This window comes from Theropithecus gelada, chromosome 6 (assembly GCF_003255815.1).
Source record: "Theropithecus gelada isolate Dixy chromosome 6, Tgel_1.0, whole genome shotgun sequence".
NCBI classification, from domain to species: Eukaryota; Metazoa; Chordata; class Mammalia; order Primates; family Cercopithecidae; genus Theropithecus; species Theropithecus gelada.
In genome coordinates this window covers 145,773,238-145,797,722 of record NC_037673.1, presented here as the reverse complement: position 1 = coordinate 145,797,722, position 24,485 = coordinate 145,773,238, and the positions used below count along the sequence as shown (strand labels likewise).

The following is a 24,485-nucleotide window of genomic DNA, read 5'->3' as shown; positions in this document are numbered from 1 at the left end:
TTCCCACACTGTTCCAACTAAAGTCAGTTCTTTTGAGGAAGAGCTTTGGAGTGCTCTGTTCTTATGGCCTGCCCTTCCCCACTGGGCAAAATCTCTGAGTCACTGCTCTGGATCCAGGGGTGGCAACAATGGCCTGTGCTGTTGTTTGAATGTTCGTCCCCTCCAACACTCATGTTGAAATTTAATTGCAATTGTAACAGTATGAAAAGATAGGACTTTGAGAGGTGATTTAGGCCATGAGGGCTTTGCCTTCATGGGTGGGATTAATGCCGTTAAAAAAGGGCAAATTCAACCCCCTTTTGCCTCTTTGCCCTTCTGTTTTCTTCCATGTGATGATGCAGCAAGAAGGCCCTTGCTAGAGGTCAACAGCTTGATCTTGGATTTCTCCAGCCTCTAGACCAGGAGCTAATAATTTCTGTTCATTATAAATTACCCAGTCTCTGGTATTCTGTTATAGCAGCACAAAACAAATTAAGAGCCTGTTTCTCTTGGAGTGACATTCCTGTTATGAGCAGGGTGCTGGGTGGGGGCAGTAACCTCCGGTCTACTCTGCTTGTCTCTCCCAGCATGCAACCTCTGCCCTACAAGTGAGCTGGGATGAGGGCAATCAGGGCCCCAGTATTCTTGGCTTACCCTACCTGGGGCAAAGCCTTTGCTCTATCATCTGGGTAGAGAAAGGGCGCTTCCTCCCTCTTGGCTGCAATCACCTGGAATTTAGCCTCTGCAGCATGGAGCTGGGTATGACAAAAAATACTGGCAGCCTGCCCTTCCGGGGGAGATACTGTAGCCCTTCACTGGCAGCTGGGGAAAGAAGGAGCCCTGTTTTCTTGTCCAGATGTGCCTGGAGTGAAGATTCTTTCAAACTGAGTTGGGGAATAAAGGGGTAGGTTGTGCCTCAAATGCCACAAACTCTCACTGTTCTTACTAAGATTTAGCAAATTTTCTAGAATAAATGTTTCTTCATTTGCCCTCAGGAAAATTTCCAGACTTTACATAATTGTTTGTTTTAATAAATTTTACCAGCTACAGCTGTTTTGCTAGGGAGTGGGTCCATGCAGCTTCTCACACCACCATTTTTCTCAGCAATCTACTTGGCCTCCATGATTCTTGCTTCCTAATATTCATGCCCTTTTACAGTCCCCTCCCACACTAAACAGTGCTGACCTGTGTAACCATTAGGATATTGCAGAATGACAGAGTGTAACTTCTAACCATAGGTCATAAAAGACCTTGCAGCATCAGCCTTGCTGTTCCTTCTTGGGTTGCTTGCTCTGGGGGAAGCCAGCTGTCACATCACAAGGACAAGCAACTCTATGAAGAGATCCCCATGGCAAAGAACTGAGGCCTCCTTCCAACACCTAGCACAAACTTGCCAGGCATGCAGTGAGTCATCTTAGAAGTGGATCCTTCAGCCTGTCAAGACTTTGGATGACTTCAGATGACCAGCCAACATCTTGAGATCTCATGAGAGACCCCAAGCCAGAACTACCTATCCAAACCATTTAGGATTCCTGATCCACAGAAACCATGTGACATGACACATGTTCCTGCTTATTGTTTAGAGGAGCTAAATTTTGGGTAATTTCTTATGTAGCAATAGGCAATTAATACATGATCGTGGGCAAAATCCTTTGGTTATAGACTAGATGTTTACATACCCCAAAATTCATATGTTGAAACCTAATCGCCTATGTGATGGCACTTGGAGGTGGGGCCTTTGGTAGGTGATTAGGTCACCAGGGTGGAGCCCTCATGGGTGGGATTAGTGCCCTTGGGAAAGAGACCCCAGGGAGCAAAAAGATGGTCATCACCAGGAAACAGGCCCTCACCAGACACCAAATTGGCTGCCACCTTGATCTCAGACTTCCCAGCCTCCAGAACAATGAGAAATAAATTTCTGTTATTTATAAGTTACCTAGCTTATGGGATTTTGTTATAGCAAGAGAAATGGATTAAGATATCTTCTCTTTTATTTTCTTCAGTTTCTTCATCTAAAAAACAACCTTGTTGGAATTCATTAGCAGTCTTCCACCGTGGTTTCCCACTGCCCTTCAAGGAACCTTATGACCCCGCGGTGATGGCTAACAGGAGAAGTGGAGTCCAAGTGGGCCTTAACCAGAGTAGCTCCACTTTTATTTTATTTTATAAACTTGACTTTCATATGAGATTTGATCTGAAGAAAGGGTCTACTTTTTTGTGTATGTTTGTTAGTTTTTTGTTGTTGTCATTGACATTCGGTGATTTCTTTAATCTGACATGCTTTTTTCAGTTTAGATTTCCATTTTAAAATGGGCATTTCACAAGGCCCTGCATTTCCAGTATCTCTGAGAGTAGAGTGCAAAGTTACACAACAACCTTCTGATTGTTCAGAGAGGAAACTCAGGCCCAGAGAGGGGAAAGGACTTTTCCCAGAGGTACACAGTAATTCAGTAGTCAAGGGAGGAATGAGGAATGGAATACAGATTTCCTGACCCTCAGAAGGGATGATCTATACAAATGAAATGGAGCCATAATATAGAAAAGTATTTTTAAAAATAGGTATTAAAATATAAAAGTAAGTTTACAAAAAGCACAGAACAGAACTTGACTCTGTTGAGATGCAGGGGGAATAAATGTAAAGGAACAAAGAAAAAACTTTTGGAACATGCTGTCCCACAGGAAGCTGGCTTCTTCATAAAAAGAAATCACACAGGAGCACAGATTACTGTTGGAAGTAAAACAGAATTTACAACAGAGTTGCCTGGCATACTTAGTTATCCACATTACTGTGCAGTGTGGCAATCAGGCAATTCACTGAGCTCCTGTGGGGTGCTAGGCAGAGCTAGGGCAGGACACCAAGGTGAGCTGTGGCTTTCACAGCAGCTGGCTCCAGGGTATTCGGATGGGTTCAGTTCTCCACTTACTACCCCAGATCAGAAATCACAAATTGTTAGCCTCTGAAACAGATACAGCTTGTCAACAGTCTCTCTCTCTCTCTCTCTATTTGGCCTCATTCAGTGCTAAATTAAAAAAAAAAAATAGTTGCTGATATTAAAAAATAAGCAGATTTCACCTAAAGTCTAGATTTCTGGTCTCTTTTAAGTAATTAGCAAATCTGGTGTTAGGGGCCTGGTACTGCTTCATGGGGATCGTCTGCTGGAGCTGAGCAGCAGCCTCCCCTATAGTTGGGACCTGAGGAGACTGGGTATCAGTTTCCTATAGTACCTCCCCACCCCCCAACTCCCTGTCATTTTTCCTCTGAGGCCACATGCTAGCTGCCCTTTTTCATTGTGCTTGCTCTGTGATTTTTCTTAGGGTAGACTATTTTCTTGCATCTCACTTTGCTCATTTATTTACCCACCAGAGGAACTGATTTTGAGATCCCTCCTATAGACTGCTTCCTTCCCTTCCTCCCTAGTCAGCAGGGGAGGCCCACACACAACTCACTGGAGGCATGGCGTTTGACTTTGACCTGCGGATCCACCCGATGGGACTTCTCACTGCAGGAGGAGGCGTGACGCTTCACCTGGGCCCCTGTGGGGCGCTCGGGCTCCTCGTCCTGGTGGGAGATGGAGGAAGACAGTCAAGTTCAGGCAGGCGCAGACTCATCAATGCAGGCTGTACTACCGTCTTTGCTCAGTATGGGGTCTTCTTGCTCTGAGATTTTGGTCTTACATTTTTAGACTTGCATAGCACTCAAAAATCATAAAGCACTTTTGCTAGCAGTGTATCATTTGAACCTCATACTTTTCTGCTGGGGGCAGCAGAAGGCAACCCTAAACTGTAGTACCTGCTGAGACGAAAATTAGAAAATCTGAAAAGACTGTGGGTGGCTATATTTGATTTATCATAGATATTTTTGTCTTTAGAACATTTGGAAGTATCCTGATTTTCTGAATTGCCTCAAAAAGAAAAGAGTCTTCCCTCAAGAAGAAAAGTCCTGGATGAGATGAGCCAGTGATAGAAGTGACATAACTTAATAGATTAACTATACATTTGTGCATGAAGAATATTAAGAATACTAAAAATCCAGTGAAAGCTTAGGAAACCATGAGTTAAATGTGATAATAATGTAATATAATAATGATGTTGTCAACAACAGTACTATTTACTCCTCTGTATAAGAACTTCCAATGTCTAGGCACTGTGCTAATTTCTTCTTTTGAGTGCAGTGGTGTGATCATGGCTCACTGCAGCCTCAACCTCCTGGACTCAAGCGATCCTCCCACCTCAGCCTCCTGAGTAGCTGGGACAACAGGTGCGCACCACCATGCCCGGCTAGTTTTTGTAGTGACAGGGTTTTGCCATGTTGGCCAGGCTGGTCTCAAACTCCTGGGCTTAAGTGATCCACCACCTCAGCTTCCCTAAGTGCTAGGATTACAGGTGTGAGCCACCACTGTGCCCAGCCTACATTTTTTTTTTTTTTTTTTTTTGAGACAGAGTCTCGCTCTGTTGCCCAGGCTGGAGTTCAGTGGCATGATCTTGGCTCACTGCAACCTCCACCTCCTGGGTTCAAGCAATCTTCCTGCCTCAGCCTCCCAAGTAGCTGGGACCCCAGGCATGTGCCACTATGTCTGACTAATTTTTGTAGTTTTTAAGTAGAGACGAGGTTTTGCCATGTTGGTCAGGCTGGACTCGAGCTCCTGGCCTCAAGTGATCCACCCACCTCAGCCTCCCAAAGTACCAGGATTATAGGCATGAGCCATGGCACCCAGACCTTGCCTAAACTTTCTTACATAAAGTATTATTTAATTCTTGCAGCCATCCAAGAAGGTTTTATCATATCCTTTTGGAGTCAGGAAGCGAAGACCAGCAGCCCTGAGTCTGACTCAAACTTCACATCCTTAAGTGCTAAGCTATCTTGCCACTAAACTCTGCAACTGAGAAAAACCTCAAGCGGCATCCACAGGTTTATCTGAGTCTGAAGAAAGATCATATGAACAGAAGGATGACTGGAGAAATTTCCAGAAAAGGGAGTCCTAGAGGTGAAAACTCAGTGTGTCATCGAGCACCATCCAAGGCAGAGGTCCTGTCCGCAGACACATCTGCAGACACAGCTTAATTGCCTCTCTCTCCTGCTAATGGTGAGGCCTGACCCACCCACCAGCGTCTGGTTGGAATGTGGCTCTCCTCTTGCTTTCTGAGGGAGGAGACAACACAGGGCATGCTGCCAGGAGCATTCCAGGTCATGTGATGGCTACTCAGGCCTCACTGTAAATTAGTAAGTTGGTATCTCCCTGGCTTAGCAAGCAAAACATGGAGACTGGCCTGGGAGCTGAAGCTCCCAGATCACGAAGTCACTAGGTGAAGGCTTGCAGGTTGACCCCAGAGTCAGCACCTGCCCCAGACACCACAGAATCAGGAGGATAAGTTCACAGAGCGGTAAACAGGACCCAGCAGCTTGCTCAAACTGGAGACGATGCCTCACCTTTTGGTAGTGCTTGGCAGTTTACAGAGCCCTTTCTTCCTCCCACCCTGGGTCTCTTTCCACTGCACCACCCAGCCTCCTGTGCCAGGGATTCCTCATCCTGAGCCATGCTCTATGATAAGAAGGGGCTCCCCTTCTAGCTACTGCTGCTTAAATGAAAATGATCTCTCTGAGGAGAAGGTAAAGAGAGCAGAAAGAGGGAGAGCTAATAAGTGGCCTTTGTCACATTCCTGGGCAGCCCCAAGGGACTGTACCTGCATCTTTTCATAAGGAACATCATCATAAACTCGGGGCTCAGGCCACTGATTCTGGCAGGATCTTGCATATCTAGAAAATAAAAGGTACAACGACAATGACAATGACAATGACAATGATGCTTTTCGACTCACAGTGTTTTCCTGTCTACCACTCTCATTGATTCTGGCAGAAACTCTTAAGGCAGGTCAGAAGATTAGTAAAAGCAAGATGGCAGGAAGCACTGTGTCATGGGCTGTGTTAGGGTGTCACAGACAGGACCAATGTGATTCTCATAACAACCTGCAAGGCAGGTAATTCATCACCACCATTCTATGAGTCAGAAAACAGAGATCTGAGATGGCAAGCAACCAGTGCAAGCTTCCACTGCTGGTGGTGACCAAGCTGGGACTCGAACCTGGCTCTTCTAGTACCTGAATGCCATATACTAGCCATGTGCCCATGATCAAGTGTGTGAAAGCTTAAAGTCCCGTGGCATGAGGGCAGAACCCAGGCCACTACTTCAAGGCTTCTCTACTTTTGCTCCTTCCATCCACAGCTTGCCTCTGACCCTGGGCTACCTCCTTCAGCCAGCTCCCCACTCTTTGCTGTAAGAGGAAGACACCCATTCCAACTTCCCAAGGAAGCAGAGCTTTCCTTAGCTCCTCCCTTCCCTCCCAGTGCCCAGGGCTGTACTCAGCCTCTGAGAGGGATGGAGACAGGAAAGGTCCTGGGCAGGTGCGGCCGGTGCAGCTGACACTTACAGGAAGGAGTTGCGCCCAGCACTGACGATGCTGGTTAAGGTCTCCACATCCACGTAGTCATAGTGCAGCGCCTCTGGAGTGACTCTGGAGCCCATCTCCACCAGCAGCAGCCCGAGCCAGCGACCCATGTCCTCTGAACAGCTTGCCTGAAGGACAGGAGGCAAAGGTAGAGTTCATTTTCCTACTGTCAGAGCTTCTGGAGACCTATTGACTTCAGCCAAACCCAGAAATATTTGTAAGTACTGACTATGTACCCGATACTCAGGGGTCAAAGAGGAATAAGATTACAGCACACATCCAGAAATCCAAGAGGCTCCCTTCTTCCATCTATTCAGGTTTCCATTCAAATGTCACCTCCTCAGAGAGGCCCTCCCTGATGACCTCTCTAAGACAGAGGCCTCCCTACCCTCACTTTCCATTCTCAGAGCCTTCCCCAACCATTAGGATATAAAACCAACATTTGGGTGTTCTCTGAATTTTTAAAAACTATTTATTTTTTATTAGAAGAGGTCATTTCTCATATAACTCAATCAAAATTTTTTCTGGTGTTATAATTGCCAAATAATTACAATACTGTATATAGGAAAATCTCCAAGAAGTTGCCAGTCAACTAAATGTGGACTTATGTTAATTCTCATTTAAAGAGCATCTTATAAAATTAAATTAGCACACAAATACTAAACTTGAATAAATAAAGCACATTTTTTGCTCATGTATAAGAGAAATAAGAGACCTATCTCAAACTACCAAAAATAAAAGTGAGTTACACAGAAGATATTCTTTGAAATTTAAGAACTGAGAGAGGCAGTGGGTCTTGGGCAGAAAACAAGACCAAGAGGTCAGGTTCTAGGACAAGACCAAGAGACCACTGGTGGACCCCTGGATAAAGCACATGGCTGCCTTGGCCTCAGTTTCCTATCTGTAATGGGAGAAATTAGTTTTCTGTTTTCCTCTAGTGTTAACATTTAAAATTCTAAATTGCCAAAGGGTTGCCATGTGGAAGAGAGTCCACGTATTCTGCGTGACCTCAGAGAGGAGGCTACTGCCCGTGAGTAAGGACAGTGAATCGGTGAAATGAAATCATACTTCATTCACTCATTTGTTCAACAAATATTTCTAGAGCCCATAGTATTCTAGTGCAGGACATCCTGGTGAGCTCTGGAAAAACAAAAGTATGCAGAATAGGCCTAGTTATTGCCTTCCTGGAGCTCAAAGATTTCAACTCAGTATGGGGAAAATCTGTCTAAAATTTGAATTGCTCAATGGGAGGGGCATGGACCTTCTCCTCCACCAGAGGAGGGTACTGGTGAAAGGTCTTAGAGGGGATTCCAGAGTCTGAATGGACTAGACTAGACTAGATGCCTTTCAGGCTTGGGATTTTAAGGTGAGGGAGAAAAAACAAACCTTGGTTCTGGTGCTGCCAGATTTAGTGAATAAAAATACAGAATGTTTTGTTTAATTTGAATGTCAGATGAACAATAATAGTTTAGTATCGATAGAGCTCCAATCTTGCGTGGCACATACCTATATTTTTATGAAAACATTCCGGGTAATGTTCATGGCTTACCTGAAATTCAAATTAAGTGGGTGTCTTGTATGTTGTCTTATAATCCTACTTGGGTCACCTGACAGGAGTGGGGCTTGTTTTCCTTCCCCTTCAGTCCCCATGGTGTCAGCAGCAAGGGCTCCCCCAAACATAAACACAACACTCAGACCAGAGTCCCCAGACCAAGCACCACCCGCATCCCACCCTCTCCTCTCACCTCCAAGATGGCCACCTCCTGCCGGTTGCGCAGGATCCTGAAGGCAAACGGGTGTCGGGGCCCAAAGCCCGGGGCCACCTCACAGCCTTGCAGGACGATGGCGTTTACGTGGGTTCGCAGGTCCGTGTGGTCCTTGTGGAAATACAGAGTGTTGCACTTCAGGCGGCACCAGCGTTCCTTCCAGCCCTGGTTCACCAGCACGTTCAGGTAGCCTGGAGGGGACAGTGGTGTGAGGTTCCCACAGCCTGCCCCGGGACAGCATGGGGACGCAAGGCGGCTCCTTGTGTCTGCTGGAAAGAAGACCTCAGGGTCCTGGTTAGCTTTCTCTCCCCTGTGACCTCAGGGTGACCTTGGGCATGCTTTTCTGAGTTTATTTCTTACCTGTGAAACAAGGACTGATAATGGCATTCGTACATGTCTGCACAGCCTTTGGGCCACACCAAGCTTGATGAAAAGGGCAGCAACTACTGCGTATGATATAAAAAACACAACTCTTTTGCCTTTTCTCCCCAAATCAAAACTGTTACTGAAAGATGGAAAATAATGGATGATGCTGACACCCAGTGGCAGCGTGTGGGAACAAAAATGTCTCGCCGACATAATCCTAAAATTGACCAAGGCACAGCTGCTATGTAGCTAATGACCCACAGGTTTAGAATTCCCTCTTAATGTTTTAGATTTAAATTTGTTTATTTTTACCATGATGCACTCTGATTCACTGATTACAAAATATTTCTTTGTAACCATATATTTATTTATGTATTTATTTTTTGAGACTGGGTCTCCCTCTGTCACCCAAGCTGGAGTATGGTGTCTCTATCATGGCTCAAGTGATCCTCCCACCTCAGCCTCCCAAGTAGCTGGGATTACAGGCATACACCACCATGCTTGGCTAATTTTTGTATTTTTGGTATAGACAGGGTTTCACCATGTTACCCAGGCTGGACTCAAACTCCAGGGCTCAAGCGATCCTCCCGCCTCGGCCTCCCAAAGTGCTGGGATTACAGAGGTGAGCCACTGCACCTGGTCTCGCCATGTACTTTTATAATATTTTTTTCAGGGTTAGAATATTACTGCATATCCAAAATATATGATTTTTAAAAACTGGATTCTAGTACATGGAACACTACATTTACATGAGCAGAATAATGTTTTCCCCTTCAAATCACTTTTAATTCACATTGAATGCATTTATAATAAAAAGTACCTAAATATTTTTCTCCAATAAATTTCCCTATAATATGGGTTGTTACTTATACACCTGGCACGCTCTATGCTGGGAAATGAGATACCCCTGTCTTGTTATCGTGGAGGAAACTGAGAAACTGAGGCCCAGAGATGGGCGGTGATTTGGACTAAGGTCACAGGGAGCATAGAAATACAGTGGTCAGCTGGCTTTTCCTTTGGTTGAGTGTCAGGGCCTCTGGAAAGAGAAGTGATGGGAAAGCCTAGAGTGTTAATGGAGTGGGGCTTAGCCTCCCAGTAGGCTGGGATCCCCTCCCCTGCCCTGGGGGTGAGGTGGATGAGGCATGAGGTCTCCTGGCCTCAGCCCCAGAAGCCCGCGCCCACAGGACCTGAACACCCTTCATCCCCGTGCCCTGGACCCACCACAGCAGGGAACCTCCTCCTCGGTGGAGGACGTCTGCAGGTCATCGGCCAGTGGCTTCTTCTTGGAAAAGCTGATGATACGGGTGATCTTGCGGCCTGCGGCCCTGCTCATTGAGCCCTTCAGTTCTGCCAGGCTGCTCTTCTTCCCTTTGCCTGTTGGGGAAATGGGTCAGGGGAGTGGAGGGAGCCCTGAGTCTCACCCATCCTTAGTCTTCCCTGTGGCCTTTTCAGCCTGCACACAGGATGGGCCTGCAGCTCCAGGGATGGCAGGCCAGGTCACCCTACCCAGGTCTCCAGAATGATCAGAACCTACTCTGCCGCTGTGTGCCCATGGGCAGGGCCCTGCCCAGTTCCAGCATTCCCCAGCCTGAGCCCCCAGAGGCTCCTACCATGATCACAGGTCTCCCGGCGGCCAAGGGTAGAACAGTTGTCGCCCATGCCAACGCTGTCAGAATCTGAGGTCTGCTTCTCTTGGGACAGCCTCTGAGGAGGGACACAGACAGTCCCCCATCAGAGGGCACATTTGGAGGTACCCAAATTTCCCTTTATTGGTTCGATCTCCCTCCAACTCCCCCAGCACATGATAATTAGTTAACAAATGTTTGTCAGCAATTATCCTGTGCCTGATACCATACCAGGTATTGGAAAGACAACCATGACTTAGATATGGTTATGTCTTTGGGCAATTCACAGTCCATTAATTATAACACTTTGAAATGAATGTCTTAGGAATTTGGACTGTATTTGGCAGGTGACAGGGAGCTGGGAAAGTATTTAAGTGGAACACTAATGTAATCCAAATTGGTTTAGGAAGTTACTTCCAGTGGCATTGTGGGGATAGAAAAGAGGGGACAAGACTGGAAGCAAAAGAGCCACTTAAGAGAGTGTCATCCTGGTCATGATGAGACTCAACAAGAGCATGAACCAAGATGACAGTGAGGATGGGGAAAAACAGATGAGCTGGCAGACATTTTCAAAATAGTCATGGTGGGACCTGGTGACCAGCAGGAGTCCATTATGATCCTAACTCGGAGAAGAGGATGGGAAGGGGACACACACCCACACACGCACACACAACATGTCAACAATTTCATTTCCAGCCCAAATTAGTTTTACTCGTGACACCAACTCTAGACCATTCATCAATTCATTCATACAAGGTCCATTAAGTGTCTACTAGGTACCATGGGATGTAGAGTGGAAGTAATGATGACTCTCTTACCACTTATTAGCTATGGGAATGTGGGAAAGTGCTTCTGTCTCCCCAAGGCTGGGTTTTCTCACTTGAATTCCACCCACTTCAGAGGGCTGCTGTGAGGGAGCCAGCCCAAGTGAAGGCCCACGGACTGTATCATTTCTAACACCTGTGTGGTGTGCTGCCATCTTTCTTCAAGGAGCTAAACTGTGCCAGCCACACTTGGGCCAGGATTAAATGACATCCACCCACTTAAGAAGGTGGAATTACAGAGCTCTGAGGCCCCAAAGCCTTTCCTGCCAAGATCCTCTCAAACCAGGCTCAGGGCTGCTTCACCATAAGCAACGGGGGACGGAGAGGACAGGCGATCATGGGCACCTCTCAATGTCCAAAGAGCTGGAAACATGACAGCTGTCAGAAAGGGGACAGGACTGTCGAGTATGAAGAATCACCTCTTCAAATGGTGAAACAGAAGCTATGGCTCCATGTGTTCGGCAATGGTGTACAGATGGTACATTTTTCATCAAGATAGAGCAAATACAAAGAGGTACCGTGAGCACTTTGGAATGAACTCGATGGTGACGCTGCAATCACATGATTCTGTGGAGAAGAGACCTACCAATATCACGTCCTCACCCTCACTCTCCACCCAAAATACCACCCCCAACATCCTAGTTACCCTCCCTGTGGATGCTCAGCCACAGGAAATCTCAACTCTACCAGCTTGCCTCTTCTTCCTCTCTACACATCCTTCAAACTGCACCACAGCATGCGCTGGCAAGTGTGTGCACACACACACTCACACACTGACACCGTCAACGTTGCTTTCCCTCTGGCCTCACGCATGGCAAAGGCTAAGTGAGGATAGGGTTGAGCTTCTCCTCCTGCATCCACCTGGGCACGTCTTCCACTCCTGTTGACTCTGCCTGATCCCATACCTTTGCTTCTGTTCCCTCCCCTTGGCCCACCTTTGCCTCAGTGAAATCTTGCCTACGCCTTAAGGCTCAACATAGGTGTCCATTTCCCTCACCGTTCTCGTCCTTCCAGCCAGTGTGGGCCCCTGTTCCACTCACTGTAGCTTTCTGCAATACTCTAACAGGCTGGTGGGCTCTCCTTTCTCTCTGAGCGTAGCCATACTGGCCGTTTTCACTTCCATGCTTCTTCCTGCTCCTGCGCCTTTTCCCTCTGCTTAGAGTGCCTTTTCCCTCCTCTTCCCTGCTAATTTTTCATCTTCATTTGAAATATCACTTCCTCAGAGAAGCCTTCTTGGGGCGCTGAGGCAGAGGCAGGGCCCTAGGGTACCTGGTACTTTTCCCTCCTAGCATTTACACAGCTTGGCATTTATAAGTCCGTGTGACTGTTTGATTCACGTCTACTTCCTACTGGGCTGGAAGTGCTGTGAGGGCAGGGCTTGCACCTGTTTGTGTTTGGACTGCATTTCAATGGCTAGCACAGTTCCTGGGGTGCCCTGGGTACTCACCGAGTACCTGTCAAGCAGGTGCCCAGGATCCTGACCTTGAGAGGAGGGGCAACATGGTCATCAAGAACTAGACCATCTGGGTTCAAATCCTGGCTATGGTTCTTATTTACTATGTGACCTTGGGCAAATCTCTGTCTTAGCTTTCTCCTCTGAAAATGTACCTACCCAAAGAGTTCTTATGAAAATCACCTCAGTTAATACACGTAAAGCGTTTAGTACACTGCAGGGCATGCAGTCACAGTCTATAAATACAAGCCTTGATTACATCATGCAAGGCGCGTGTCTGTGGGTCTTAACCCTTCCCCTCGACTGTAATGTCCTTAAGGGGAGGACTTGGGTCCAAGGCCCTTTGTTACCCACAATACCTGGCAATGTGTAGGTACTGGGACATATTTGCCAACAGCCTGACCAACTGGCTAATGCCTGCTTCTCTCATGTTCCAGACAGGCACCCTCCTTCTCTTTCTTCTTTCTCTCTCTCTTTTCTTTCTTTTTTTCTGAGACAGGGTCTCACTCTGTTGCCCAGGCTGGAGTGCAGTGGCGCGATCATGGCTCACTGCAGCCTCCATCTGCCAGGCTCAAGCAATTCTCCTACCTTAGCCTCCTGAGTAGTGGGGACTACAGGCATGTGCCACCACACCTGGATAATAGTTTTGTAATTTTTGTGTTTTAGAGATGAGGTCTCACTGTGTTGTCCAGGCTGGTCTTGAACTCCTGGGCTGAAGTGATGTGCCCGCCTTGGCCTCCCAGAGTGCTGGGATTATACACCCTCCTTTTCTAATTGACAAATTTCAACTTATTTTTCATGGCACGATTGCAACGTGACCTCCTCCCGTCCTGGCAGGTGCGTCACTCCCTCCTCTGGTTTGTGTTGCACTCTGGGCACAGGCACTCGTTTGTTCATGCATTCATGAATTCAGGAGACATTTATTAAGCACCTACTGTTGTGCCAGCTCTGTGCTGGGCACCTACAGTTTGGCAGTTGCCCGGCTTTCCCCCCAGCCAGTGAGTTCCCCTGGGGTTGAGCCTGTGTTGAGTGGCCACTGCCTGGCCTGGGGAAGACCTAGTGGAGACAGATATACCTTGTCCGGGTCCAATCTGCACAGGAGGACTGGGGATCTGGGCACCTCCACTCCCTCGGCTCCCCCAACTGGCTTGCTCACTTCTCGGATGACCTGTGAAGAGGACACACAGCTGTAAACGGGTGGGCAGGGAAGCTGTCGATGCAAAGGAAGAATGGGGTCTGTGTGGTGAATGCTGTAGAACAGAGGGTCAGGGCCACTGTGGGGAACAGATGGGCTGACATAGCCGCCTGTACATGCGTGGGGCACACTGGGGTTTGTAAAGGCTTTCTCCCATATCTGTCCCCTGGGTTGAAAAGACACAAGGATGGGGACCAAAAGGCTTATTGCTAATTAGTTGTGTGGTCTTGGAAGAGCCACTTCCCTGCTCTGGGCCTCAGTGTCCACATCTGCAACATGGGAATGATCCTAGTCCTCTGCTTTCCTCCTTGGGTTGCCTGAGGACAGTGGGACCACAGATGTGAAGAGTGATGGGAACCATAAAGCCTCACAAGCGTGAGGGACCTGCTTCTGTGACCATGCGCACCTTTACAGCAACCTGTAGGGCAGCTGGAGTTATCACCTCTATCTCCTAAAGGCATCCACTCACTTGCCAAGGCCACACAGCAGTAAGCATGAGATCAGGAAATGACAACAGCCACCATTTGTTGCTCACCTATCTGGTGGCTTTCTGTGGATTATCCCATTTTATCCCTCAGCAGCCTTGTGAGCCCTGAGTTACAGCTTAAGATGATGAGCCTTGCAGAGGCGAAGCCACCTTTAGGTGCAGCAGAGCCAGAAACTAAATGCAGGCAGTTCAGCTGCCCACTGTTAACCTCTGGGCTAACTGCTGCCCAGGATCAGTGTCAAGGCAGGTCTCTTTTAACTCCAGTCTAGGGCTCCGTCTGCCGACCTCACCAGTCCGTGGAGGGGTACTGGCTCCCCCAGCAGGCAGGTTCTCCCCTTCCTTCCCTCCTGAGACAAAGAGGTAATGAGAAACACCAAATGTTCCATCAGGGGCGCTGGTTATCACAGGAAGGAAGGGGCTGGGTAGGGAGGGAGGTGTTTGGTTTCATTGTTCCAGCAGGAAGATCAGAGGAGGAAAGGACGGTGTCAGAGTGAAGTAGAGGCGGTGCAGGGATGGGGGTCTGCTGTAAAGGAATGGGGGGCAGGGCATCACAATCATCATGGAAGTAATTACTGACAGTTGCCACACACTCACTGCCTGGCAGGCACTGTGCCGAGTGCTCTCCAGAATCCTTCCAAGGACCATTTCACAGATGAAAAAAACAGGCACAGAGGGGCAAAGTCATTTGCAGAAGGTCACACAACCAGTAAGTGCCCCTTAGGCCTGGGGCTTGACTCAAGTGTGGGTGCCACAAAGTCCCCTCTCCCATGTCATCACTATGTCATCCTGCCTATGGCCTTTGGAGGAGACTTACTTCTTAGCTTCAAATTCTGGCTCCAATCACTTTGGTTGTGTGACCTTTGGCAAGTCACATAAGTTCTCAAAGCTGCGTCTTAGTTTCTTCATCTGTGAAAAAGGAACAATAAGATTTTGTCCCATTTTCAAGCAGAAATGAGGTCATGTATGTAAAGCTCTTGGCACAATGCATGGCACAAAGTAAGTGCTCATTTTTTGGTAACTCTCATTGTTCCGTGTAGCTGCAGAGGCAGAAGCTGGCCCATGGGTGGTCATTACAAGGATGTACGTTTCAAGGCAAGGAAGGATTTTTCCTTTATTGTTGTTGTTGTTTTAAGAATTCACTGGTCTAATGATGAAATCAGCTTCCTTTGTAGATATTAAGCTTCCAGTTCCAGGAGGTATACAAGTGCAGCCTGAACAAGCCCACAGTAAGGATTTGGAAAGGGAATTCAAATAACTAGAAGGAACATAGGTCTCCAGCATGAAGTCTGCCTCCTGGAGACATCTGAGGCCCATTTCCATACATAAACCCTAGCCACACACAGGGCATTTGGGCTCAGGCACTGAGCAAGAGGCTCTTCCAGGGACAGGAGCCAGCTCTACTGAGGGCTGGCTTGGGGAAGAGAGAAAGGGTGGGAAGGTGGGAAGGTCAGGTGCAGGCCACGCACCTTCAGCCACTCCTCGGCCTGCTCTCGGCTCTGCAATGACAGCACCAAGACCTCGGTAGCCCCCTGGGTGAAACGTAGCTCATGCCTCTTGTGCCGGCTGTCCTTGGGCACGTAGATGACGCTGCAGGTATCCAGTGCCAACCTCAGATGCGGCTGCCGGTCCTTGGAGCTTTTATAACACTGGACAGGGAGAGAAAGGCATCAGGATCTTCTGAAGTAGAGGGTAGAGGAGAGAGACATCCTCACACAAAGGCTCGGGGGAGGCCCGACCTCCCTTTAGAGGCCTCCCCCACCCTAGCCATGGGCACTGTGCGAGGATAGCTGAAGGGTCCAGGCTGTTCACCCTGGAAGACAAGCCTGGGAGGAGGCATCTTTGGGCAATTTTCAGTCACAACTACCTATTTGGGAAGAGGCAGACTGTAGCATAATTCTAGGAAGACCAGGTTATCCTAAAGAACCAGAGAAGGAATGGGCTGGTTCGGGAGGAAGCCAGTTAAAAATCTACCTGGCAGGAATTTGGGAGACAGAATTCTAGCAGAGATGGAGGGTTGGCCTTGGGAAGTCAATAGTTTATGAATAATGATTCTCACTTCCCCATCTTTTTTTATGAGTCCAGCATTACTTTCATACCAGAACCTGACAATGACATTACAAAAAGAGAAAATTATACGCTAATTTCTCTCATAACACAATCGCAAAAGCCCTGAACAAAATGCTAGCAAATGGATTCCAGATGTATGTAAAAAGCAACTACATCAAGACCAAGTGGGGTTTATTCTAGGAATGCAAGAGCAGTTTAACATTCAAAGACCAACTGTATCATTAACCATATGAAGAGAAAAAAAGGCCAAAAATCACATATCTGAATAGAGCTAGAAAAAGTATTTGATAAAATTCAGCATCCATTTAAGTGAACTAAAATAGAGGGATCTCCTTAATGTAATCATAAGGAACATTTTCATCTACAAACAAACCACAGCAAATGTCATCCTGAATGGTAAATTATTATTATTATTATTTTTAGAGACTGGGTTTTGCTTTATCACCCACGCTGGAGTGCAGTGCTGTGATCATAGCTCACTGCAGCTTCAAACTCCTGGGCTCAAGCAATCTTCCTGCCTCAGACTCCTGAGTAGCTGGGACTACAGGTGCGTACCACTATGCCTGGCTAAATAAAAAACATTTTGTTTTTTTTTGTAGAGATGGAGTCTTGCTTTGTTGCCCAGGCTGGTTTTGAACTCCTAGCTTCAAGTGATCCTCCTGCCTCAGCCTCCCAAAGTGCTGGGATTACAGGCATGAGTCATCATACCCAGCCTTAACAGTGACTTCCCTTTTGAGCTCTAGACTGAGACAAGGATGCCTGCTCTCCCACTTCTGTTTGCATTGTGCTTGAGGTCCTAGCTACTGCAATATGTGGAGAAAAATATAGAAGGGGTAGGATTGGAAAGAGGTTTGTCATGTCCCTTGGACTAGTGCCGCCCTGGAGTGAGAAAAGGTCATGTTTCAGATGCATTCGTGTTGGGCAAGGCTTGTCAACAGATTTCTGGGGAGAGAAGCTATTCTTTTTCTGAAATTATGTTTATCCTCTTACTTTGTAATTAAAGGTGCTCTTTCTTTTATGAAATGATAGGCTGAGAGATGGCAAATATAAAAAAAACCCTTCTTAAAAAAAGCAAGTAATAGAACAATTGAGTTTTGTAGGGGATTCGTTTTATAAAAGACAGATGTATGGAAATGAGGGTGGAAGTGTGTACACTAAAGCTTAATAGTGGTTATCTCTTGGTCAGTGAAATTATTGATGTTTGGTCAATAGTTTTTTTTTAAATCACTTTTCATCTGTTTTTCTCTAGTTTATAAATAAGCACATTTACTTGCATAATGAAAAACAACAAAAATTTAAAAGTGATAATTCTTTTTTTTGACAAAACAAAAACATGGTAAAGCTTATATCAGGTCTTCTTTTTTTGGTTTTTGAGATGGAGTTTCATACCGTCGCCCAAGTTGGAGTGTAGTGGTACGATCTCGGCTCACTGCAACCTCAGCCTTCTGGTTTCAAGTGATTCTCCTGACTCAGCCTCCCAAGTAGCCGGGACTACAGGCACACACTACCACACCTGGCTAATTTTTTTATATTTTTAGTAGAGATGGGGTTTCACCATGTTGGCCAGGCTGGTCTCGAACTCCTGACCTCAAGTGATCCACCTGCCTTGGCCTCCAAAAGTGCTGGGATTACAGGTGTGAGCGACCGTGCCTAGCCCAGGTCTTTAAATTTGAGAGCGAGAGCGAGAGAGAGAGAGAGAGAGATAGAGATAGAGATAGAGAGAGACAGAGGGTGTGTGTGTGTGTGTGTGTGTGTGTGTGTGTGTAAATTCTGCTCCAGCAGGGAAAGTCGTGATCTTGGGAGCATGGGGGCTTTGAGCTTCTGTGCACCAAGTCAATTCGGGTATGCCCAAGGCAGACATATCCACATGGATGTAGAGACACACCCACATGCAAGTCCATGTGAGGCCGAGGCACACGGTTGCTGCTAGACCACTCACCAGGAGCTGGTCCTCCCTGATGACCGTCAGCTGCTTGGCCCACTGCCCGAAACGCTTTTTCCGCAGCAGGAAGGCACATATCCTGCATTCCCTCACCAGGTGCATGGAGGCCTCCTCTGAGGGCCACTGGTGTCGGGGCTGCGGGCTCTTCCCTTCCTCCTCCTCCTCATCGTAGGACTCATAGGAGCTGCTCATTGCGTCAGAGTCATTATCTGCAGGCGTCATGGGAAAGGATCTGTCACTGTGCCATTCTGGGGAAGCACCTTCTCACCCCTCTGCAGCCATCCCTGCACTGGGGCCTGAGGCTAGGAAGGCATGGGCATAAGGCATGACACTGGTAATGACTAAGACCTCTACTTTTTTTTTTTTTTTGAGATGGAGTCTCGCTCTGTCACCCAGGCTGGACTACAGTGGTGTGATCTCAGCTTACTGCAACCTCTGCCTTACTGCAACCTCCGCCTCCCGAGTTCAAGTGATTCTCCTGTCTCAGCCTCCCAGGTAGCTGGGATTACAGGCGTCCACCACCACACCTGGCTAATTTTTGTATTTTTAGTAGAGATGGGGTTTCACCACGTTGGCCAGGCTGGTCTCCAACTCCTGACCTCAGGTGATCCACCCGCCTTGGCCTCCCAAAGTACTGAGATTACAGGTGTGAGCCATGCCTGGCTGGCCCCTACTTTTGCATTTTGTTGTACTGATTAATCCCTTGCTTTGTGATCTTGGTTACTTCCCTTCTCAGAGCTTCAGTGTCCTCATCAGTAAAATGATCATAATAAACGAGATACCCACTTCAGCCGGTTATTTGGAGACCAATGCATGGACAGTGTTTCGCCAAGTGTTTGGCACCCAATAAATGCTCAATAAATTTATGCTATTGTCATGACCCCTTCATCTTGACATCTGTTGTCTTTCATTATTTTCATGATAACCCAGCAAATCTCCATTTTATAGATAAGGAAACTTGAGGCTCAGCGAAAAGAAATTACTCACCTAAGATCAGTTATCAAAAGTCAGGGAAAGGGTTCGATCCAGGCCTCCTGACTCATTCCAGTGGTCCTTCCACTGAGTGCTGGGGTCACCCAAAACAAGGGCTTTGGGGCCTCTCTGGTGACCATGGTCTGGGTGAGGGGCTGGTGGGCACACGCATGCTAACAGCCAGGGCAAGGGCAGAAGCCCTGCCCAGCATCTGGACGCCCACCTGGTACTTACAGGAGCTCTTAAGCTCGCCGTTCACTCTGGTTGCAGGGTAGCTGCTGTCTGCGTCCTCATAGTAGCCATCCACAATCGAGTGCGAGGGGCTGCAGCCATCTGTGGGTTGTCAGAAAGAGCTGCACTTTGGAGAAATGCAGGAGAACTCCAGGGGCCAGGACTGGGGGAGATCCTGACACCCCTACTCCTCCTCAGGGAAGAGACAGCAGGCACTCTGAGCAGCTCTGGGCCAGGGTGTGGGGCCTCCTCTCTGCATCTCATCTGTTCTAGCTCCCCACAGTCCCTCTGCTCCTGTCACCAGAAACTGCCCTGCTGGGCTGTCATATCTCCTGGCACGTATTCATGCTGTTCCCTGTGCTCTCTCTCTTCTGCCAGAGGACTTCTCATCCATCAAGACCCAGATCAAAGAGCTTTCCTCTGACTTCCTTAGGCAGGGAGTGGTCAGCTCCTCCTCAATGACCCCAGAGTATTGCATGTGTGCATGGTGTGTGTGTATGTGTGTGTGTGTGTGGGGGGGTGTGTGTGTTGGTCACAGCTCTGATTTTTGTACTGCGGGGAGCAATGTACCAGCTGCCTGGGCTGAGACCTCCCTCCCTGCTCTGCCTTCTCATCTTCTTCCACCTCAGCCCTTCCTCTCACTTCCTTCTAAACCTCTGGGACTGCAAAGGAAGAACTGAACTAGAGGAGATAATAATATTGCACATAATAGTGACTACAACTGCCTGTGCGGATTTTCACACCTTCCCATTTGGAGCTGGGAGGTAGCACAGTGCAGTGCTGGTGTTAGTGGGATGTCTCAAACTGTATTCTGTATCAGAATCATCTGCGAGTTGTTTGAAAATGCAGACGCCCGGGCTGTATCTCCAGAGATTCTGGTTCATTGGAGTGGGCTGGGCTGAGGAATCTGCATTAAAAAATGACTATTTAATAGGAAAATTCTAAACATCCATAAAAATAGAAAATATACTGGACTCCAATGAGTTGGGGAAAATTTATTCAATAATTTTTTAAAAATGTTATTTTGATACAGGCAGTCCCTGGAACATACTTTGAGTTCAGATGGTTAAGAGCATGTGCTTTGGGATCAATCAGAGTTGAGTTCAAGTCCTACCTCTATCATTTACTGAGTGACCTCGAAAAGAAAAGTCTCTGCATTTCAGATTCTTGATCTGGAAAGTGACATGAGCAATTCCCACCTTGGCTTAGTGATACAATGCATGTGAATTCTTAGGACAGTGCCTGGCACACACAATATGCTAAACGAGTGCCAGCTGTTATTACTGTGATTGTCTCCTTTGATTCCCACAAGGCAGGGAGGTAGAGATCAGCCCCATTTTACAGACAAGGAAACAAGCCACACACAGTTTGCTGGTGACAGAGCCTGGATCAGAACTGAGGGTGCCGGCTCAGGGGATGGTACACATCCCCCCTCCAGGAAGCCTTCCTTCACCCAGTCCAACTCACTCTCACAGCACACTGCTCTTCAGAATGCTGCTCTGGGCTCCTAGCCTCTCCTGTGCATCTGTTTCCTGAAGACAGCAGCACTGACATTCCCAGTGACAGGGACACCCAGTTCTATCTCCCAAGTGAGGCTCGGAGCCCGCCTTTCCAGCAGGCACTCTGAGGCCTCAGACGCTGGACATCTCCTGGGAGGTGAACAGGGGTGTTCACCAGGGCCAGAGGTGTGAAGTGGGGAAGGGTGAGGGGGCATGAGGGCACCTGGCAGGGCTGGACGCTGTGCGCGAGAGGAAGGATACTCCCTGATGGGCTTGGCGTGCTTTCCCTGGACAAGGTTCCCGGCCCTTCCTGAAGCCCTCCCTTTCCTTCTACCCCAGGATTCCAGCGGCTTCTGGGAGGTGTCTTCTCTGCCCTGTCTGAGAGGGAAGTGAGCTCCCTGGGGAGGTGAAGGAGCCCCATCTAGCCAATAGGCTTGACCTGGGATTGAAGGCCCAGCAGCACTTTGTTCCCTGCCCTTCAACGTATAAAATAAAGTTGGCTGTTTTACATCTGCGATAACACAGAACCTGAGACTATCAAGGCTGAAGAGGGCTGTGGATGACCTGGTCCAAGCACCATAGCCAAAAGGTGCAATCGGCCCAAGATCCATCAGCTGAGGAATGATTAAGCACAATGTGGTCTATCCCTATGGTGGGGTAGTGTTCAGCCACAGAAAGGAAAGAAGTTCTGAGGCATGCTACAACATGGATGAACCTAGAAAACACGCTAAGTGAAAGAAGCCAGACACAAAAGGCCACAGATTATATGATTCCATTTATGTGAAATGTCCAGAATAGGCAAATCCTTACGGACAGAAAGTGAATTGGTGGTTAGCAGGGGCTGGGGTGGGGAATGGGGAGTGACTGCTTAGCGGCATGGGCTTCCTTCTGTGGTGATGACAGTGTTTGGGGACTAGATAGTAGTTATGGCTGCGAACACTGTGAATGTACTGAATGTACTAAATGTCACTTGTTGGACAGTTTGAAATGGTGGAGATGGTTAATCTTATGTGTATTTTACCACAATAAAAAAATTCAACCATGGTAAAAAGCACAAACAGTAATACAAAAGAGTATGAATGAAAAAACATGTTCCCTTCACCCATATTTCTATTAATTTCCCGCAGGAAAATCCTATTAATAGTTCCTTGCATATCCTTGAAAAATTGTTAAAACAGATGCATGCATGTATGTATATATGTGTGTGTGTGTGTGTACACCCTATTTAAAAAAACAAATGGAATTGTACGCAGTACTTTGTGTTTGATGTTTTCAATGACATAATAAAACCGATCTGTCTGTGCTGATCAGAATTCATTTTAGAAATCTGATGATTTTTTGGTGGTTGGAGAACATTCCACTGTGCTGCTGAATGACAGAGTAGCATCACACAAACAGTATCTTCTACAAATTCAACTACTCATCCTGAGCCATCCAAACATTAGGATATAGTTTCTTATATGTAACATTTAGTCCTTTTACCCAAACAAGTGACTTCATCTGATCTTCACTCAAAAGAATGTCCATGTGTTGCAATGCTGGAGGAAACCGATGAAAAGACCAAAGACTCTCTTTTATGGCCCATTTAAGAGATTTTCAATGGTAACCTGTACCAGTGCTCACTAAATTATTTTACTGCACTCACCTACTAGTAAAAATATATACATACATTTATGTGTGTTTTTGTATATGTGTATATATAAACATTTTAAAAAAAATATGCTATTATCAGATTATAAATACTACAAAACATTTACATGGAATTTATTAAAAGATGTGTTGAACTAAATAGAAGTAAAGCTTCTGATATTTCTGCCTACATCATCTTATGAACCCCTGGGTACCCCCACTCTACTCTGACAACCTCTGGTTTGGACCGCATGCTTTTTATTTTATGCATTGACTCGATAACCTAACCCACCTGTAGGATGTGAGTCTACTGAAACAATGTCACCACCCGCTCGAGAGGAGCACTTGGGTTAGCAGTTTTAGGCGGGGGAACAGCATAGTGGTGGTCATCTGTGTAGCTGCCTCCTGGCACACCGACACGGGGTGTCTGGTTCCTCTTTCTTGTTTTAAGGGTGGAAGAACAGAGATCCAGAGGGCAAGGGGATTTTCCAAGGCCACACAGATCTGGGACTAGAACCTAAGTCCCTAGCCCCTGGGGCCACACACGTTGGTCCACCCAGGCTGTCACCGAAGAGGCCAGGTGCCCAGGGCAGCTTCTCCTCAGTCAATGGTGACATGGTTGGGAGGGTGACAGGCTTGCACTTCCAGCTCCACAGAGGAGCTGAGATTTGGCTTCTCAGGGAGGGGAAGTCCCCAGCCCCACCAAGGGGACCAGAACTTACTGTGGGAGCTGATGTACTCAGGTGACTTGCCGGGTCCCAGAGGAAGGGCCTCTTCATAGTAATCCTCAGGGGGAGGTTTGCTGGGGAGTGGTGGAGGCAGGTTGGCTGCCTGTAAGGAGACAAAAAAGAGGGCTAGGGGAGTGGAGTAGGGTGGGGAGAGGGAGGCTGAGGGAGAGGGAGGCAGGAGCTTGTGGAAGGCAGGAGGCAGTGTGGATGTGAAGCCATACCTTTTAATAGAGTCACAGAGCTGGCAAAACTGGAGGGCATATTTATCCAGTGCTTCTTACCCCAATTTTTTTAATCATCGGGGATCCCCTGGAATGTCTGCAAGGTTTGTGGACTGCCAAACAGCAGTAGTCACACTTTTTACTGAGCACATGCAGAATTACCAGAAGCTACTGTGAGTTCTGCACTACTCTGTAACCACGTCTACACACACACGGGGTGCAGTAGGACAAGGAAGCGTGAGGCCTGTTCTTTAGTGAGGCAGGACTTTACAGCTGTTTTGCCACGTGTGAGGGGAACCATGGCTTTACAGCTGTTTTGCCACGTGTGAGTTGTGGGACATGGGTCATATCACTCATTTGCTCTGAGCCTCAGTTTCCTCATCTGTAAAATGGGCATAACAATCGTGCCAGCCTCATTCAGTTGCTGTCAGCATGTAAAGGACATAGTAAGTTGTTAGTGACTGGTACCGTTGCTAGTGATGATGACAATGAATTATGTAGTTGACAGATAAAGCTTGTTGTGATTATGAGCCCCTTGCTCTAATTCCATGGCCCCAAGGTTGGGCATCCTACATGTGCTCCAGTCTTTCATTCTGTAGGTGACAAACTCAGGCTCAGAGAAGAGAAGCAACTCACCCAAGGCTACACAGCAGAGCCATGGGGGCGGGCAGAGGTCACCCAACTCCTGGTCCGGAGCTTTTCCCATAGCCCGGCTTATGTTATGCAATCAGAAGCTGGGGTGGTGACGTCCTTCGGGCCTGAAGGCACAGATAAGTTCACCACATTCTCCCTGCTCAGCACAAACACAGTGACTTCCCAGTCAGGAAGGTGGCAAAATAAAAAATAAAAATAAAATTAAATAAGGAAAAAAACACACAGGGAGCACATCATGGGCCATTGAAATGTTCACACGGTGCTGCCTGTGCCCTCACCCACAACCCGAGAGAGACAACAGGGTCCAGAACCGCCAGGAGGGCACCCAGCGTGAAGGGGAGAGCTTCCCCTGCCTCCTCCAGAGGCACAGAGGCCCTGCGGTGTGGGAACCCAGGCCATGACT

General features: G+C 47.5%; 1 protein-coding gene across 2 annotated transcripts in view; it reads right to left on the bottom strand.

The window, feature by feature from the left end:
• AFAP1L1 (actin filament associated protein 1 like 1) overlaps positions 1-24,485 on the bottom strand; it is a 66,915-nt gene that overhangs the window by 13,477 nt on the left and 28,953 nt on the right. For both annotated transcript variants that reach the window (XM_025387962.1, XM_025387963.1), the window contains exons 5-15: positions 23,202-23,310; positions 19,355-19,453; positions 18,146-18,357; positions 15,606-15,785; positions 13,533-13,625; positions 10,166-10,259; positions 9,777-9,929; positions 8,169-8,380; positions 6,406-6,551; positions 5,662-5,734; positions 3,427-3,538 (exon numbers count right to left, since the gene is read on the bottom strand). In XM_025387962.1, coding sequence (XP_025243747.1) covers positions 3,427-3,538; positions 5,662-5,734; positions 6,406-6,551; positions 8,169-8,380; positions 9,777-9,929; positions 10,166-10,259; positions 13,533-13,625; positions 15,606-15,785; positions 18,146-18,357; positions 19,355-19,453; positions 23,202-23,310 — 1,483 coding nt within the window. The remainder of the gene's footprint in view (positions 1-3,426; positions 3,539-5,661; positions 5,735-6,405; positions 6,552-8,168; positions 8,381-9,776; positions 9,930-10,165; positions 10,260-13,532; positions 13,626-15,605; positions 15,786-18,145; positions 18,358-19,354; positions 19,454-23,201; positions 23,311-24,485) is intronic.